Genomic DNA, 17,476 nt, shown 5'->3' on the forward strand with positions numbered 1-17,476 from the left:
TGAAAAAACAGACAAAAACCTCTTCGTGTTATTCCCCGTCCTCAGACCTCATTCTCATCATCTCACCACACAAATTTTCGCCACTTAAACGCCAGCTGTACTTTCGCCCCCTCCCCCCCCCCCAAAGAAAAAAATATAAATATAAATATAAATAAAAATATTAATATTAATATTAACTTCGCGGTGTCACAAACTTCCCTTCTTCCTTTTCTCTCCTTTTCGTATCGAATACCTTCGCACAAACACACACATATAAATACATATAAAAAAAACGAAAAAAAAAAAATATATATATATATGTATATTTCGTACACGGTGGCATCCCTACTACAAATATTTGAGAAGAACAAAACAAGAAAAAAACCTTTGTGTATTCCTCTTTTTTCCTTCTTGGTTATTTTAATTTTTTTAAAAAAAAATTATTTATTTATCGATCTCTGCATTGTCTTCACCGAATCGCGCACGCTTCATTCTTTTCCTTTGAAATCATTTTAAAAAAAAAACTCGAAATTGTTTCGTATGCGCTTGCGGGCTCTCACGCCCCTCCCCCCAAACAGAGAAACCAACTAAAGTTTAAAACAAATGACAATAGTTTCTGTGCATATTTTCCCTCTCCTTAACAAGTACAAGAAAAAACAAAAAAAAAAAAAGAAAAGCACACATTCACACACTTTGGTCGCCGCAAATGTGATTTCCATCCCCTTCGTTCTCCTTCCTTTCCCCCTTCTCTCCTTTTCTATCTTGGAAAAAAAAAATAATAATAAAACAAAATAAAGTAAAATAAAGTAAACAGTTTAATTATCTTCCCCCTTTTCACCCCACACACCCACACCGCACGCACGCACGAACGTAAATTTTTATGCGTTGAGACTCTTCCTTTTCTTTCTTTATTTCTTTACTAATTTATTCATCTCTTGAGTGTTTTGTCATAGTTTTATCATTATTTTTTTTTTTTTGCGTCTCCTTCCTTGATGCCGCTCAGCCGCTACACATGCCTTTTCTCGCCTTCCCTTCGTTTCTCTTCGGTGTTTTCTTTTTGCTTTCCTCCTTCTTCTTTTTCCCCCCTTTTTTCTCTCTTTTCTTTTTCTTGTTTTAGTTTTAATTTTAGTTTTAGTTCTATTTTTATTATTGTTGTTGCTTTCCCCTTGTTTTGCTCCTCCATTTCCTTCATTCCTTCCCTTGTTTTAATGTTGCGGTTTTTTGTTCTGTTCTCTCCTTCAATGCTTCTTCCTTCTCCGAAATCGTGTTCGGTACGGGTTCAGATGAGAAGTCACACACACACACAAAAAAAAAAAAAAGAGATTCGGCCTCCTCCCGCTCCCCCTTTAGGTTCCAAAAAAAAAAAAAAAGAGGCGTAACAGCACTCACAGCACTGTTTCTCCATGTTTCTTTTCCTTCTTCTTCTTTCTTCCTCTTCTTTTGTTCGTTTAACATCAATGATATGTTTCGGTGAAAAGATAAAACGAACTGTAGAAGAAAATGGGAGAAGGAGGAAGACCGATGCAGTGGCACACCATCTGCCAAAAGCGCATCTTTCTTCTGCTCTTCTTTTCTTTTTATTTCTATTCCTTCTCCTTCCTTTCCCATTTTAGTCACTTCCCCTTCACCTTCCCATAACGCCACACGCCACATGCCGTCCAAAGACAGTTTGGTGACGGTAGAAAAGGTTTTTTTTTCCCCATCCCACCACTTTAAATACCCCTCAAACATAAATAAATAAATTTATATTTATATATATATATATATACTTTTTTTTTCGTTTCTCTGTGCGCGAGCGGCTCCACGGCTGACGGTCAAGAATTTCTGAAACTCTGCTCCCTTCCCCTCCCTTCCCTTCCTCCTTCAGTAACAACACAAAAAGACGCTCCCTCGTCCTCCTCTAAGCGGAAGAGGAGTTCTGGGGTGAAACGAACTTCGAAACAAGAAAAAAAAAAAGGTCTCGCAACACTCCCCACCTCCTAACCAATAAACACACACTTACAATCATTCCGCTACCAACCAACTCACTATCCTATACCTACGTGTTGAACTGCACGGAGCACAATTTATCTTTCCAGTCACGCAAAGACAAAAAGGAAGCGTCAAACCTCAGCGTCACTTTCTTCCACAAAGTGTAGTTCTGCAGCCGTTAACACTTTCACACACACTTACATGGTGGGGCCTCCTCCTCCTCCTCCAAACATCCCGCGCATATTTCCTCCCGATGCTCCAAATCCCCCGCTGCCGAAACCGCCACCACCGCCACCACCACCGCCGCCGCGACCACCGCCCATTCCAAAACCACCGCTGTTGCCGCCACGCCCGAAAACGTTGCTCATTCCAAAACCACCGCTGTTGCCACCCCGACCGCCGCGATAACCACCGCCACCACCGCCGCCACCGCGACCACCGCCCATTCCAAAACCACCGCTGTTGCCACCACGCCCGAAACCGCGATAACCGCCGCCACCACCTCCGCGGTTATTGTTGTTGTTATTATTGTTGGGGCGCTTGGCCAGTGCACGAACTTCAGGAGAAATGACCTGATTGGTCTCATTGAGAAGTGGAATGAGATCATCCACAATGTTGCGGTTCTTCTCGTTAAAAAATGAAATGGCGACGCCCACTTTGCCAGCACGGCCTGTGCGGCCGATGCGATGCACGTAATCGTCAATATTGCTCGGCATGTCATATTGGATCACAACCCCGACATTGGGGATGTCGAGTCCGCGAGAAGCTACGTCTGTTGCGACAAGAACTTGACAAGCGCCTGACTTAAACAGCCTGAGAGCCTCTTCGCGCTCACGCTGCACACGATCGCCGTGGATAGAAACGCACGCCAACTCGCTATTGCGCAGGAAACGCTCCAAATAATCGGCATCACGCTTCTTTTCGACAAAAACGAGAACAAGCTTGCCTTCATTTTCACGAAGTAACGTGAGTAGCGCCTGACGCTTGTCCGGGTCCTCAATCCAGCGAACGTCCTGAGTGATATTCTCCGTTGTGGAGCCCACGCGTCCAACCTGAAGGAACGAGTGGCGGCACATAAACTCCCTGGCGAGCCGCTGAATCTCAACGGGAAAAGTGGCAGAATAGAGCAGAGTTTGGCGCTGACCTGCCCTTGGCATATCACTGTCTGGACCTTGAACAATCATCCGAATTTGCGGTTCAAATCCCATATCCAGCATTCGATCAGCTTCATCCAATATCAGGAAGCGGATTTCAGAGAAGCGGACGTATCCACGAGAGAACATATCCATAAGTCGTCCAGGGGTCGCAACAAGCAATTTACACCCGCGGGAGAGCTCATGTACCTGGTGGCGTGGATCAGCACCGCCATAGACGACTACACAGCGGACAGGCGTATGGTAGGTGAACTTGCGGGCTTCTCCATAGATCTGAAGGGAAAGCTCCCTCGTTGGTGCAAGGATAAGGGCTTGGGGGCTGGAGTGGCTGCCCGGGCTGTACGGAGGGCGGTTCGAAATATTCAACAGTATCTCGTTGATAGCAGGAATAAGGTACGAAGCTGTTTTCCCCGAACCAGTTTGTGCACACGCCATAAGATCCCGATGATTGAGCGCTGTTGGAATACCCAAGCTCTGCACAGGCGTTGGCTTGGTGTACCCACAGCGTTTCACATTTTCCAGCAGCACCGGAACCATGTTCATTTCACTGAACGATAACACTGGCGCAATGTCGTTTGGCGTGATAGTCATATTCACCTCTCCGTGTTGGTCAAAGTTGATGCCCGGAGTGTGATCCTTAAATATGTCCTCATCGGCTGGCTCCTCACGGTGGTAGCCATGGCCGGAGGTTTCCCCTTGGTACGGCACGTTGCGACGGATAAATTCGCCACGACCACGGGAGGGGCCATCAAAACCTTCGCGCGGCCTTTGCTGATAACCACCATAGTTGTTGTACCCAACCTGGTGGCCGGCTTCGCCAAATGCTGGGGCGCGTGCCCACGGGTTGGCGTTGGGGTTGAACTGCTGATGGCCGCCCTGGCCGAAATTCATGCCGTGCATTTTCAAATATCTTTTTTTTTTTGTGAGGGGCAAGATGGGTGCACAAGGTGGTGAAAGACGTGTCAAAGATTTAAAGCAAACAAGTAACGCTCGTGTAAAGAAGGACAGAGGACAAACAGTTAGCATAAACACGAAAACGGAGCAAAAAAGCAGCGGACCAAAGCATGGATACGCATGTGAGCAGTACGCAAAACAAAACAAAAAGGAATAAAAAATAGATCACGTTAAAAAAGCATTGAGGTGATCACACGAATGGCTTGGGCTCACCTCAAACAATACTCACATCACTCACGAACACATAATTCGATGTTGGTGTGCCTCATCCAACGTTCCCTTGAGTGTTTTTGCACACAATATTCAGTGGAAGGGAAAAGTAACAAGATGTAGCAGCAAAGGGGGAAAACAATGGAATACAACAAAACAAAGTAAGCAATATAACAAGCTTCAACGGCCCAACATTACACAAAACATGTTTTGCAACCACGTCACTGCACAAAAGCCTCAATCTTTTTTTCCCCACCACCACCAGCATAAATAAGGGGTCTCATATAATATGCCTGAGATAACCTCTTTTCCTCACAGCAACAGCCCAGTAATTGCATCACCCCACCCCCACCCGTTAAAAATAAAAAAATAAAAAGGACAAGGGCAACACCATCGCGTTTGTTTTTGGAACAAATTATGCACGTCCGCGCGCGGATGTACGCACGGAAACTAACAATGAAACTAAACCTTATGTCTCTCAGCCTCCCGTGAGAATATACGCTGCGTACACTTACACAGAAATTCGGTGAGGCCACGGCAGTGCAAGTAGTCCGCTTTGTAATGGGGCACAACATCAGTGACAACTCTTTGGCACGAATTGCAGTGTTGCCTGAGGAAAGAAATCGAGAAAAAAAAGTGTTTACACTTTGATCCTTCCGTCAATATCGTAAGGTTGCAGCATAAACCCTCCATGCTGTTCATATCTCAGTGCAAGCGCAGATGCAACAGCCGCCGTTCACTATTCCACGGATGGCATAATCATCGGCGGCATTAAGTTCCTGTCTGTCCTTACCTACAAATAATGATCTCAACAATAAACAAATAGCAAATACACGAAGGAAAAACAAAACGCAGGAGAAGGACACATGTGAAATGTTACAAGTGAGGCCGACGAAACCTCCGAAACCACAGGTTACACCACTTCTGCGCGGCGAATCCAAACATGCAGAACAACCTACACATTACATATCCCTCATTCTTTTCTAGTTCCCACAAGAATCCTTCCCACAACGCACGTAAACGAACTCCACCACAGGTGGTAAACACGTGGCAGTATAACGGACGCTGAGGAAGTAAAAAAAAAAAAATGTACATATATTGGTCTGTATAGATATGTTTGCGTACGCATAAATTAATACAAGGAAGCGTCTTACACCGGGGTCGATTCACTGCCTCCGCCTTATCTCCGTTTAACCTTCTTTCCGCTTCTTGTCAACATGAGGTCCTCCCGCAGCCGTTCCACATCGGTCCTGTACGGCTCCCAGAGTTCCATGAATTCGTATTGGAGAGAAGAGAAGACGGTTGGCTCAAGCGCACGCAGCCCCTGGAAATGTGATTCCACCATTTGATAACCGACAGCCGGAACGGCAACCAACGGCTTCTCGGCCTCTTTCTTATCGGTAGTTTTTGCCTTCTTGGGTTCTGCCGCCACGGGGGCCACTGGTTTTTCTCGTGCTTCATACGACACCTTGAACATCTCTTCATTCACTGGGTGTTTGGAAATTACGACATGTGCGATGGAGATGGTCATTTTCGTCAGCAGATCCGTCTCTGTGGCCGCTGCAAACGACACCACGGCTGAGGAGGTGGTTCTCTTCCTTCGTTTTGAGCTTTTTGGAAGAGGTTCACGGGGTTTCCAACCACGAACAACAGCACGTGAAAAGAAATTGGCCGCAACGTCAAACTTCCTCTCCTCAAATGCACCATCGGCCAAGATCAACATCGCTTCCGTAATGCTCTCAGGCGGAATCGATGGTCCCTGAGGAGAGGAAAGAGATACCTCTACAAACTTTTCGTAATCACGCAGCGCCGCTGCACGATCCTCGTGTGAATTTGATGGATACCTTTCACTGCGCTGGTAGAACGCGTTGGCTCGTTGCAGGTACGCCATAGCTCTGCAATAATGTTCCCCATGCATACTTAACAGAAGTGATAAGTCTACAATCGCATTATTGAAATTCTCCAGCTTCGATGCGTACACAGAAGCACGGCGCAAAAGCGTTTGTTGCCGCTCCAGCGCCGTCTGCCGGCGATCGAGGGCTTTAGAAAGTTCCTCCAACTCCGACTGCGTATCATTCATCATAGCACACACATCGGCTGCACGAAAGTGATACCTTGCGCAGTTGCTGCGCAGATGCTGAAGATTGCGAAGGTTCTCAAGAGCCAGCGGCACATCACCTGCTGCAATGGCACCTTCGGCGGCCTCCTCGAAGGCATTTACGTATTCTACATTTGAGGCAGCCAGTTTGTAGAACTCGCGCGCCTGCCTCATCCGCTCGTCTGCTACGCTACAACACACGTGCACTTTTTCAGGGGAAGATTCGGCCGAAGCTTGTGAAAGTGACTCCTCTGCCTGCCGGTCCCTCACAAGACCCAAACAATAATACGCATGAGACTCATAAAAACTTGGTGAATCAAAGAATTTTGGACTCTTCGATGAAGGGGAAAGTATGGTAGAGTTTGACTCCTTTGCAAACCGCAACAACTCACGCAAGTGGTGTTCGGCACCCTCATAATGACCTGCCTTCAGAGCACATTGACCGGTGTGAGCCAGCATGGCCATGCTGGGCTCGTTAATGAAAAGGTACTTTTTGTACTCGTTGTACGCGTCGTTGTAATTTCCTAGATGTTCTTGACAGGAGGCTCGCAAGGCATATGTGGCCGATGTGAGAGGATCTAAACGGCTGCTTAGTAGAAAGAAATTGAGGGCCTTCTGGTAGTCGCTCTGCCGCATCGCTACCTTCCCTAAGCGAGAGAGAATCCCCGCAACACAACTGTGGTTCTGCTCCGCCATGCCTTCGGGTACAATTGCTCCGCTTTGAGTGTCACCCACTGGATGGTTTCCACCCCGCTGCAACTGCTCTAAAGCAATCTGCAGGTAATTGTTCGCTTCGGTGAGTTTACCCTCATTCTCCAGTGCATCAGCACGGTCAATACACCATTGGACGGAAACTGCAAAATTCCACGCCGACGACGAGGCACCTTTAATGGTGGCTTCACGACGTGTGGCGAAAGGTACACCACACGTTCCACCGTAGCGGTCGGAGAAGGTGTGATACGCCGGGGGTTCCCGGCCGGACTCAACTACCGACCGATGGTACTCCTCAACAAGACGCCGCCTGAAAGCCGGGCAATCGTTTTTTGGCGGCACCACTTTGACGGCGGCGGCCTTTTTCTTTGAATCGCTCATCCTAAGGAAAATAATGACAATAGTAACACCAATAGCAGGTTATGAACGGAGTCAACCCTTTTTTTTCACTTTTTTTTCTCCTTCACGATTCTCAGACCCACCTGAGTAACACCTACACTACACACAGACTCAGGCTAGTGTTCATATGGTAAAAAAAAATAAAGAAAAAAAGCATAACATATCAGGCAAGAATCACCAACTGTAATAGTACAAGCAAAGTTAACCTGGCCCTAAGAAGGCCAACCGAGAGGGCACAACAACAGAATCATAGTGGTAGTCAAACATTCAAGACGAAAAAAAAAAAAGATGCAGATGTACAAACAAGCGAAATCTACACATAACAAAAGGGCGGAAACCCAACAACTCTACTCTACATCCAAGCCCCATCCCTCGGCAACATTCGTCCCAACTGATTCCTCCCCGTCTCTGCTGCTGTTTCCAGCGTCCAAATCATCGCCGCCGCCACTAGTGCTATCAACGTTCTTGGAGAGAGCCCCAAGGGGTGCAGAAACAAGAGGCGTCCGCCACTCTACATTCATTTCTGGGTACTCTTGAGCACGGCGATCACGTAATTTCAATTGCTCTAGTTCAAGTACCTCATCACAGCGAAGAAGACCCAATCGCGGAATGAAACGGCTGTTTTCATTCGTAGTTTTATCAGGCATATCCAGCATCGTACCACATTTGCAGATACCCTTCGACCACTCTCCAACAAAATACTGCTGCTTCTGCGTATAGCACCACAAGCCCGGACCTTCGCGAAGACCAAGGGCCCAGTAACCGTCATACCAGTCCCCGCTTGTTAAACGTAAGATCCCCCTACCGTAGTGCTGATCATCACGGAACTCACCCTTGTAGATATCTCCATTAGCGAAGAACAACCTCCCAAACCCATCCCGCTTACCCCCGGACCACCCACCCTCGTAAACATCGCCATTCTCCTCCCACGATATTCCTACACCATCGCGCTTTCCTGCGAGCCATTCCCCACGATAGACACGTACCCACGGTGACTTCACATCTTTTCGCAACCAGAGTGTTCCCTCGCCTTCACGTAATCCGTTGCGGAACTCACCCCGGTATTTGCTAAGTTTTTTTAGTAGTTCACCGAAGCCGCCAAACTTCCCGTCCTCCCACTGACCTTCGTATGATTCGGTCTTACGAGGCGTAAGAAAGATCCGTTTACGCATTCCGTGTGTGTCCACTTTTCCATGGAGGCGTTGGGCTCGAGTCTTGCAACGCTCAATGATGGCCGCCTCGGGATCCACCGCTGGGGATTTCACGGCCCCACGCCGTGGGTCAAACCCGTGTAATTTCCGATATATTTGCAATAATTTCTCCTCTGCCTCATTCAGGGGACAGCCATTAGCATCCGAGCCATACAACTCCGCCACAGCTTCAGCACCGAGTAGCTCCTCTTGCCGGCGCAGCTCTTTCAGCAATAGGCCGCGTTCAGACACAACGACTATCGCCTTCAGGGCACAGCGCAACCGGCGGAAGTACTGCAAGTTTTCAAGCGTGTCAATTGACTCCTTAAACTGCAATGGATTTGTGCATCCAACAACAAAGGAGGCCTCAAGTCCAGAGATGAACTGGGACATTAATCGTGAAAACTTACACTCCATGAAAAATGACTGACTACTGCAGATGAGGTCATGGTGACCCTCTGGGGTTGTCGCCCGCGACCTACGCTTCTCACGGTAATTAATAGAATGAATGACTGCTGCTCGAAGAAGAGTTACACTTACGTTGATACCACAACCCTCCTTCAGCTGATCACCTGCAACGCCCTTCAAACCGAGGCAGTCTGTCCCTTTGAGATGTACAAATGTCATTGAGCGTATTACAGTCTTTCCCGAATCCACTTTGGGAGTTGTGGAAACCATAAGCTGCAGGAAACCATGCCAACGACTCTGCCGTTGCTTGGTGCGACGGACACGATTCCTGTTTCCACGTTCAAGTTGTTCGAGAAAATCCTCAAATGTTGGCACCCTAACTGCCATCAGATTTGGTATGACGAGACGGTCGAAAGTGTCACGGGTAACCGTATACGCTCTCTCTGATCCATCTTCGTCCAGCAAGTTGTCCTCCACGGAGTCGCGGTTCATCTCCCAATAACGCAGCACAATATCCGTCTCAAATTCCCCCGCAACAGCCCCGAGTCGTTGATAAAGTCCCCCCACCGTGTCATAAATAAGACCAACAGATTCGTTGTCCCCGAATAAGGTGTGAGTCTTACCTGTAACAGCAAACCCCATGACAACCACGTTGGAGCTGAGACCTTGAGCAACCAGATCAATCATCTCCAAGCCTATCGCATGGTATAGCTCCTCCTGCTTTGCAGAGCAGGGGAAGAAATAGTCACAGTCGTACATCAAACCTTCTGTGGCATCGGGAGAGTAGGCAAAAAGTTTTCCCTCGCTCTGCCTGACGTGTAATTTCACGCCAAGTATATCCTCTTCCGCAATGGGCCGCTCCCGCACAGCGATACGGACCCGGTCGAACGAACTGGAATTCTCCATATAGTAACGACCCAATGTGCCTCCTTCCAAATTTGATATAACTAAAATGAGCTTGATGCCCACGCAGACAGCGAGAAAGGTAGTTAACAATTTTAAAAGAAAAAGACGGAGAAGAAGAGAGAAATTACCTGTTGAAAAACGTTTCACTCTTTTTCGGTAGTGTGCGGAAGCTCATGTCGCCTCTTTGTCTTCACAAGAGCCTGTGAAACAAAAGGGCCTCATTGAAGGAAAAAAAAACCGAATTCCTCTGTGCATTAGCAAAAACAAGCAATAATAACAGAAGAGAAATTAATTCAAAGAAAAATAATTGAAACCACCGTTGACCGCCGATTTACTTCTTCGGCTTGCTCTTGGGGACGGGCACACGCTCCTGGGGCTGCGTCATAAAAAGTTGCACGTGGCACGGACTGCGCATGTACGGTGTGATACGACCATGTGCACGGAACGTACGGCGACGCACGCGAGGGGCCTGATCCACCTGAACGTGTTTAATGACCATTTTGCCGGGGTCAAGCCCCTTCTCGATGGCGTTCGCCTCGGCGTTCTTCAACAGCGACAGCATTGCCACAACGGACTTGCGCGGCCAGCGTCCCTTCGTCTGCCCCCATTCCTTCGCTTGTGCTGTGTTACCAATCTTTCCATTGTAGCGCTTGAAGGGAATGCAGCGGGTTTTGGCCAGGACTTGACGGTACAGCTGCTGCGCTTTGCGGAGCTTCATACCGTTGATCACATTAGCCGTCTCGAAGGTATTCTTGTAGTGGCACCGGAGGTCGGCGATCTTCGCCTTGGCCGTCTTCGAGGAAACCTGTGGCTTGCGGGAGTAATGCACCATGGCTTGGCGGTAAAGTTCCTATTATATATATATATATATTGGTGTGGCAGTGGAGAAGCGCGGTGCAAAACAGAGCAAAATCGGACAACGAGTATACGAGCAAATAAGAAACAGTGAAAACAAGCAGAAGCACAGGAATAGAGATCACAAAAAGAGGCACAAAAAATCCACTGCAGCAGAAAATTGGCAGAGCTATGCAAGGGAAAAAAAAAATGCCATCTACAACTTACGAGGCGGCCTGCTGTATACAAACGACTGTCAAGGGCATGATGTCCAATCCCACCCACTGAATCCGGTATATTAGTTTGTATCAGATATGTATAATATATATATATACTTACTTTCCCGCCTTACAACCTGCAATAATAGATTTCACGCGCGGAATGACTCTCGCGGCGATCGGTTGCAACCGTGGAACAAGACGTGGGGCCAGCACCACGGTGACAGCCACCTCCAAAGGCACAAGAAGCTTGTTCAGTAGAATTGAAAGAGCCAAAGCAGTCCAAAATGAGGGATATTTCTTCTCTCCCTTCCCGTTGCCGCTATCCACATCTGTAGATGGTGCCTCGGAAGTACCGTCCTCTTTTCCAACTTTGAACCCGTACGACCGAGCGTAAGCAACAACGTCGATGTGAAGAAAGTACAAGGTAAAGAAAATAATAGCCAATAAAATGTTGTGAACGATGAGGTAAAGGAGCAAACCACCCGCGCCGTAAGCGGCCAGTTTATGTTTTAAACCAGAAACCCCGTGCGGCGACGGCCCCGATGGCGGAGGAGGATTAACGTCCGGTGGAAAACCGCTACACGAGGACGAGGATGAACCGAAGCCATCCGTATTCCCTACTATTCCGTTGGTCTTCACACCTAGGGAACCACTGTTTCTAAAAACACGATTCGCTTCGTCAACGAAAAGTTTTTGGCGTCGGTGATACGTTGGGAAGCGGGTCGTGAACCCCTCAGGGACTTCGAACGTTGTTACATTGGTTACAAGATGATGGTAGTACGGCTTACGGTACTGCAATGAAAAATATTCACGCCAAACTACACACGGATCGTCATAATGGGGAATCTCATTGCTTGTTATTGTAGCAGCAAACATCGGGCAAGGACGAGCCACACACATCGCGGCTCTAACCGCCGGTAGGACAACGCCTCTTCCAACAGCATGCTGATCCTTCACACCGTTCGACGGCGGGGCTACGCCGCTTGCCGCGTCATGTGCAAGATATCGGCATAAACCTACGTTTAACCTCACACAAGCTATCCGCCGCATCAAGTCCTTCTACGCAGTAATATGGAAGAAGATCTTCAAAAAAAAAATTATGAAGGGAAAGAGTCACTACAGTAGTCACAAAACGGGTAAACGAAACGAACGAAACAGACATGGAAGCACAGACAAGATGCTTTCCAATCGAAGACCTCCTTAGCAGAGGGGAGCACGTTGTCAAAAAAAAAGAAAATAACAAAAACAGTTGCCGTCCATCGGGCTTTTGCAGTGAGCACCAATGCTTTAAGCAGCCACCATCTTCCTTCCCATAGAGAGGAACTCGGAGTGCTCGTCGGTGGGGTCGCGCGACACCTCCGTCTCCGCCCAGAGGTCGGGGGTAAGGAAGCCGTATGTCTTGCGCAGTGCATAGAATGTGGCCATGATGAAATTACCACGCGTACGCGTCTTACCACATGAGCTAGTATATACGTCCTCAACGCCGGCAAACTCAAGAATCTTCTTCGGCACAGGCGCAGCAACGATACCAGCACCACGTGGAGCAGGGATCAAGCGAACGGCAACGGAGCCGCACTTCCCGGTTACCTTGATAGGGATTGTATGCGGTTCACCGATCTTGTTACCCCAGTAGCCACGGCGCACAGGCACAATACTCAGCTTCGCAGCGATCATTGACGCACGGATGGCCAGGGACACCTCCTTGCCGACGCGGGCGCCGACACCAATGTGGCCGTTACCGTCACCAACAACATTGAAGGCCTTGAAGCGTGTGCGCTGTCCGGCAGACGTTGCCTTCTGCACGGGGAAAACAAGCATCATCTCATCACGGAGGTCGCCTTCGCGGATCAGTTGGTCCACGATCTGATGCTCTTTGATGGGCATCGAGAAGAGGAAGATTTCCTCCAGCGAGGTGATCTTTTGATCCTTCACAAGGCGGCCAAGTTTTGTGCATGGCACCCATTCCTTCTCATCACCACCACCGCCACGACCGCCACGACCACCGCGACCGCCGCGACCGCCACGTCCGCCACGGCCACGACCGAAGCCGCGCTGCTCGCCACCTGTACCGCGTGGTGCGTCAGCCATTCTCGGTTCAACTATGACAGCTTATCGTTTCAAATAACGGAGGAAAAAGCAATAAAAAGAGCAAAGACAAATTTTTTAAAAAAAAAACGAAAGAAGGTGCTGCAGTGATCAAGGGAAAGGGAACCTCAAAAAGGGAATGAAGTACGCCGACGCCCACAGACAAACATACGTAGTCAAAAATTAATCAGAACGCCTTCTAATCGCAGAGATCGCTCGGTGAAAGCCACCCGAGTAGCTAGCAGCATGCTAGAAGATATTGTACATCTGTCTCCCCGCGAAAGGGAAAAAAAAACATACAAATAAACATATATACACGCTATAATACAGTTCCTTCGACCTCGTCTATTCCCCTGAACTCTATTACCACTACAGTTCCACTCTCTCAATTTTTCCAACACTTAATTTGTGATAATGAAAAAGTTGGGGAACCCTAACTTCAGGAATATATATGTATGAGTATTTTCACCGGCGTGCCCTCACTCCTACACCGTTGCGACTACCTGCGTTAGATGCTCCATGCGGCGAGCGGTGAGTGTGGCCTCCAGTTGGCCGAGGGCATCCTCGGCATCTACAGCGCCATCGAAGCGCAAAAGCACACCGAGGTCGACAAACAACAAACTCTTTATTTGCCGTATAACCTCCGCCAACACCGGAAGGTGCGACTCCATTTCCAGCTTGCGGCTCCACAAGGAGAGTAGCTCTAATCTAGTGGCATTGGAACGCAACAACTCAGCGAAATTCAGCAACTCACCCGCAGTAAAAGGGTTGTCAGACACAATAAGTTCCTGCAGAGACGCCAGTACTTCGTCTGGGAAAGCTTTAGCATCAGCCACTTCGGCATTCTTAATACTAAGAAACCTGAGGCCTGACGGCTTGAGGAACTTAAAGGCTGCCGATACACCCACTGCCCCGAGAGGTATTTGATCAAGCGACAATCTCTCCAGTGTTCCCTTACACCGAGATAGTAGGCATCCGAGTGCACCACCACCTTCAGCACCACCCAGGTTGTTACGGGACAACTGTAACTCCCGCAACACAAAGTTGCCTTCCGGGGATGCTCCGGACCACTTCAGAATGTGCTCTGGTCCCAATTCATTGCCATTAAGATGAAGGATATCCAAACGGCTGCATAATCTACCCAGTGCCTCGACTTCATCGTCACCCCAACACTGGGAGAGGTCGTTAAAACCTAATAACAGTGTTGTGATATTACCAGCAGCAACTGCAGACAAAAGTTCAAAAAAACAGGAAGACTTGGAACCCTCTTGGTTGACGTCCGGGCACTCCGATGAATCGGGTAGTCCCTCCCCCAATACCTCCGTACCCGCTTCATGAGACAGCTCGACAAACCCAATGCGATTACCCTCAAGTGAAAGCGAAGTAATCGTCTTGTTGGTACACAAACTCTCAGCCAGTGCGCGGATGGTTTCCGGGTACATGTCATTGTACGCTAGATCAAGCACCTTAAGCGTGTTATTGCGACGAAGAGCCGCGAAGAGAGAAGAACAACCGGGCGTAACACCGCTGGGCACATCCACGACACTCGGCGCAACTGCCTCATCCCCATCGCTTGCAACATCTTCAACTACCTTTGCCGCGCGCTTCCTCCCGAAGACATTGCGGCGCAAAAGAAGGCACTCTACCGTCTTATTTTCCGCGAGGACGTTTCCGATATGCTTCATTCCGTGGCTTCCAATCTGGCAACTTCCAAGGTCCAGTACTCGAAGGAAAGGAACGCAGCGTTTTTGTGAAGTAACGGGTATACTCCATTTTCCGAGAACATCCAGAAGCGCCGATATTTCCTCCTCTATGTTATTGACATCCCCTTCTCCATCCGGGCTGGGTATGTGCTGATCATCTTCGTGCACCACCGGTTCCTGTTCTTCGTCCCCCCCGTGCTGGTCCTCGTCAAATTCCCCACCATAATCACTTGCTGCGCCAAAAGTGGCTGTTTCGTCAATAGCCAAGACGTCTGCACTTGCCCTTGAGTTCCCTGTAATCCACGCCTTAAAGGTTTGTAACCACAAGAGGTACTCAGATTGCATCCGGTCACGCTCGCGCGACTCCTCAACCAGCGTCCTCTTGTAATCTACTGTCAATTTGTTGAGCAGTCGGTCCGCATCGTTCGACAAATCCTTTTGGATACGCTCTTCCTCCTCCTCCTCAAGCTGTAACTCGTGCCGTAACGCAGAGGCTAAAGCAACAGCACCTTTATTCCCAATGGGGTTGCCACGCAGACGAAGGACCTGTATGTGTGACCACCCGCTCCGGCGCCTGCAGTACTTGTCAATCTCAACACGTTTTTCTTCAGCCAATTCCTCACGGATGATGGCGTGCTCCTCCATCAGCAATGAAGCCTCACGTACATATTGATTAGCACAACCCCGGCGTAACTCCCTCTCCTCCTTGTATAACCTACGAAATAGGCGGTTGAACTTCCTCTCTAGATGTGGTGGAAGGGGTTTGGGCTTCCCTTCTCCCTCTTCATCCTCCTCCTCTTCTTCTTCCTCCTCCCCTTCCTCTTCCGCATCCCCGTCAGCCGCGTCCTCCTGCTGCTCCTCATTCCCTTCATCCTCTTCATCCTCCTCGTCGTCATTTTCATTATCCGACCCATCTTTCATTAGTGGTGAACCACCTTCCTGTGTGCCATCTTGGTCGGTGCCCTCTTCCTCCACGGGGTCCTCTACTTCCTCGTCATCTTCAAAATCATCCCCTTCATCCTCTTCTTCATCCTGGCCAATAAAAAAGGAAACGGATTCAAGACCAACACCATCATCCTCCTCGTCCACAACAGCATCTTCCTCCCCATCTTGCACATCCTGAGGATAGAGCCGTGTGTCAGACTTCACGAGGGCTTCCAGCAGCTGCTGCGCCGTTATCCCATTGATGTTATTATTATTAAGGTTCAGGTCGACAACGAACTTATTAAACTTAATAAATTCGACAAGTTGCGCTAACGCATCGCTGTCATCCTTCGTCAGACCTAAGTCATTGCCTTCAAGATCCAGAACGCGAATCATCGTATCCTTCAGCATCGGCAGCAGTGACTCAGCAACCCGACCAAACTTTGTGTTGGGCAAACCCAACACCTCAAGCTCCTTTGCTCCATGAAAAAAATTCTGGAAATCGTCAATTGAAGAACCTTCAACGAACTCACCGGAAACTGTAAGGGAACGAAGATGCCCCAACATACGGTGGTTTGCACATATAACGGTAAAAATGTCATGAATCGCAACAGTTTTCGCCGGTGCTAACATGAGAGTGACATGTCGCATATTATCCGATGTCCTGTAGTCTTTGGATTGCGCCTCCGTTCGTACAATGTGATTAAGAAAATCCACTATTTGATCTGAGGGAAGCTGAACATTCGAAAGAGCTTCGGGTGACGGAAACGCATTCCATATGTGTGAGGTATGGTAACCTACAAGTGGCTGACCTCTTGGAGTCGTACAGCGGACCTCATCCTCAACATTCGCAACAAGTGGTTGGGTACCGTTAGAAAAAACGCGCGCGGCAGAACAACTACTGCATGGCCACCATGCCAAATTAGATCTAGAACATACAATAGACGCGTTGAACCGTAAAATTGAACACTCCACTTCCCGCGCCACCTCCGCCTCAAGAGCCTTGGCTGCAATGCCGTGTTGGGCCGCGATATCACCCTTTACTTTCGCACTGTTTACCCGTGGAGGAGCAGCAGCAACTCCACTTTCTGCGGCACAACTCCCCAAATGCAAACTATCAAACTGCACAGCATCGTCGGCGGAGGAAAATGTACACCATGATCGTGACATCACAAATATATTTACTCCTATCTTACACAGGTAACAATCAGGTCACAACAAGGTAAAAAAGAAAAAGAAAAATAACTAAACTACCAACAAACACACCAAAGTACAAACCGTACATAACTCTGATTAACATATGCTACGAACCTTCATGCATCACCAAATAAAAAAAATAACAAACAAAAAGACACATTAACCAGAATTTTTAAAAAAAAACAAAAATAAAAATATACATAAACTAGGATCACCAACAAAAAAAATTATCATACAAAGCAACAACACAACATCTAAACTATTTACCATGAATTAACGACCAACTTAAATATTGCCTCCCCTTCGGGATTCTTGTCAGGATGTAACTCGAGCGCCTTCAGTTTGTAAGCCTCTCGTATTCCGTCCTTAGACGCAGTCCTTGGAACCCCCAGGATCGCATAATAGTCCGCCTGCTGCATACCGTACTTTTTCCCTTCCCTTTCTCAGCAGTAATAAGGGAGAAGTGCAGTGGTAAAAGAAGTAGAAATAAAATAAGAGACAGCGACTTTAAGAAGCAGCAACAGACTCATAG

General features: G+C 48.2%; 7 protein-coding genes across 7 annotated transcripts, besides 18 other annotated features; all 7 read right to left on the reverse strand.

Moving 5' to 3' along the window:
- Positions 1–19: part of a sequence feature (A-rich) that runs on past the window's edge.
- A 110-nt stretch (positions 20–129) lies between these two features.
- Positions 130–160: a microsatellite.
- A 90-nt stretch (positions 161–250) lies between these two features.
- Positions 251–307: a sequence feature (AT_rich).
- An 87-nt stretch (positions 308–394) lies between these two features.
- Positions 395–431: a sequence feature (AT_rich).
- Positions 432–746: 315 nt separating this feature from the next.
- Positions 747–790: a microsatellite.
- A 207-nt stretch (positions 791–997) lies between these two features.
- Positions 998–1,089: a sequence feature (CT-rich).
- Position 1,090: 1 nt separating this feature from the next.
- Positions 1,091–1,127: a microsatellite.
- Positions 1,128–1,386: 259 nt separating this feature from the next.
- Positions 1,387–1,419: a microsatellite.
- A 112-nt stretch (positions 1,420–1,531) lies between these two features.
- Positions 1,532–1,584: a sequence feature (T-rich).
- A 124-nt stretch (positions 1,585–1,708) lies between these two features.
- Positions 1,709–1,747: a microsatellite.
- A 68-nt stretch (positions 1,748–1,815) lies between these two features.
- Positions 1,816–1,838: a microsatellite.
- A 309-nt stretch (positions 1,839–2,147) lies between these two features.
- On the reverse strand, positions 2,148–4,130 carry Tb10.61.2130 (ATP-dependent DEAD/H RNA helicase, putative; the record flags this gene model as incomplete). The annotated part of the gene is made up of 1 exon (XM_822841.1): positions 2,148–4,130. One exon carries the CDS (start codon positions 4,128–4,130, stop codon positions 2,148–2,150), a length of 1,983 nt encoding a protein of 660 aa, XP_827934.1.
- Positions 2,229–2,270: a microsatellite.
- Positions 2,358–2,393: a microsatellite.
- A 493-nt stretch (positions 4,131–4,623) lies between the features above and the next one.
- Positions 4,624–4,644: a sequence feature (AT_rich).
- Positions 4,645–5,448: 804 nt separating this feature from the next.
- Positions 5,449–7,458, reverse strand: Tb10.61.2110 (hypothetical protein, conserved; the record flags this gene model as incomplete). Its single annotated transcript, XM_822842.1, has 1 exon — positions 5,449–7,458. One exon carries the CDS (start codon positions 7,456–7,458, stop codon positions 5,449–5,451), a length of 2,010 nt encoding a protein of 669 aa, XP_827935.1.
- A 365-nt stretch (positions 7,459–7,823) lies between these two features.
- On the reverse strand, positions 7,824–9,980 carry Tb10.61.2100 (hypothetical protein, conserved; the record flags this gene model as incomplete). Its single annotated transcript, XM_822843.1, has 1 exon — positions 7,824–9,980. The coding sequence occupies one exon, from the start codon at positions 9,978–9,980 to the stop codon at positions 7,824–7,826; it is 2,157 nt and encodes a 718-aa protein (XP_827936.1).
- A 331-nt stretch (positions 9,981–10,311) lies between these two features.
- On the reverse strand, positions 10,312–10,812 carry Tb10.61.2090 (60S ribosomal protein L17, putative; the record flags this gene model as incomplete). Its single annotated transcript, XM_822844.1, has 1 exon — positions 10,312–10,812. The coding sequence occupies one exon, from the start codon at positions 10,810–10,812 to the stop codon at positions 10,312–10,314; it is 501 nt and encodes a 166-aa protein (XP_827937.1).
- Positions 10,813–10,831: 19 nt separating this feature from the next.
- Positions 10,832–10,852: a sequence feature (AT_rich).
- A 297-nt stretch (positions 10,853–11,149) lies between these two features.
- Positions 11,150–12,085, reverse strand: Tb10.61.2080 (hypothetical protein, conserved; the record flags this gene model as incomplete). Its single annotated transcript, XM_822845.1, has 1 exon — positions 11,150–12,085. The coding sequence occupies one exon, from the start codon at positions 12,083–12,085 to the stop codon at positions 11,150–11,152; it is 936 nt and encodes a 311-aa protein (XP_827938.1).
- Positions 12,086–12,322: 237 nt separating this feature from the next.
- On the reverse strand, positions 12,323–13,123 carry Tb10.61.2070 (40S ribosomal protein S2, putative; the record flags this gene model as incomplete). Its single annotated transcript, XM_822846.1, has 1 exon — positions 12,323–13,123. One exon carries the CDS (start codon positions 13,121–13,123, stop codon positions 12,323–12,325), a length of 801 nt encoding a protein of 266 aa, XP_827939.1.
- Positions 13,006–13,059: a microsatellite.
- Positions 13,124–13,605: 482 nt separating the features above from the next.
- Positions 13,606–16,917, reverse strand: Tb10.61.2060 (hypothetical protein, conserved; the record flags this gene model as incomplete). Its single annotated transcript, XM_822847.1, has 1 exon — positions 13,606–16,917. The coding sequence occupies one exon, from the start codon at positions 16,915–16,917 to the stop codon at positions 13,606–13,608; it is 3,312 nt and encodes a 1,103-aa protein (XP_827940.1).
- Positions 15,603–15,711: a sequence feature (CT-rich).
- Positions 16,918–17,111: 194 nt separating the features above from the next.
- Positions 17,112–17,143: a sequence feature (AT_rich).
- Positions 17,144–17,476: the final 333 nt, after the last annotated feature.

This window comes from Trypanosoma brucei, chromosome 10 (assembly GCF_000002445.2).
Source record: "Trypanosoma brucei brucei TREU927 chromosome 10, whole genome shotgun sequence".
In the NCBI taxonomy this organism is placed as follows: Eukaryota; Euglenozoa; class Kinetoplastea; order Trypanosomatida; family Trypanosomatidae; genus Trypanosoma; species Trypanosoma brucei.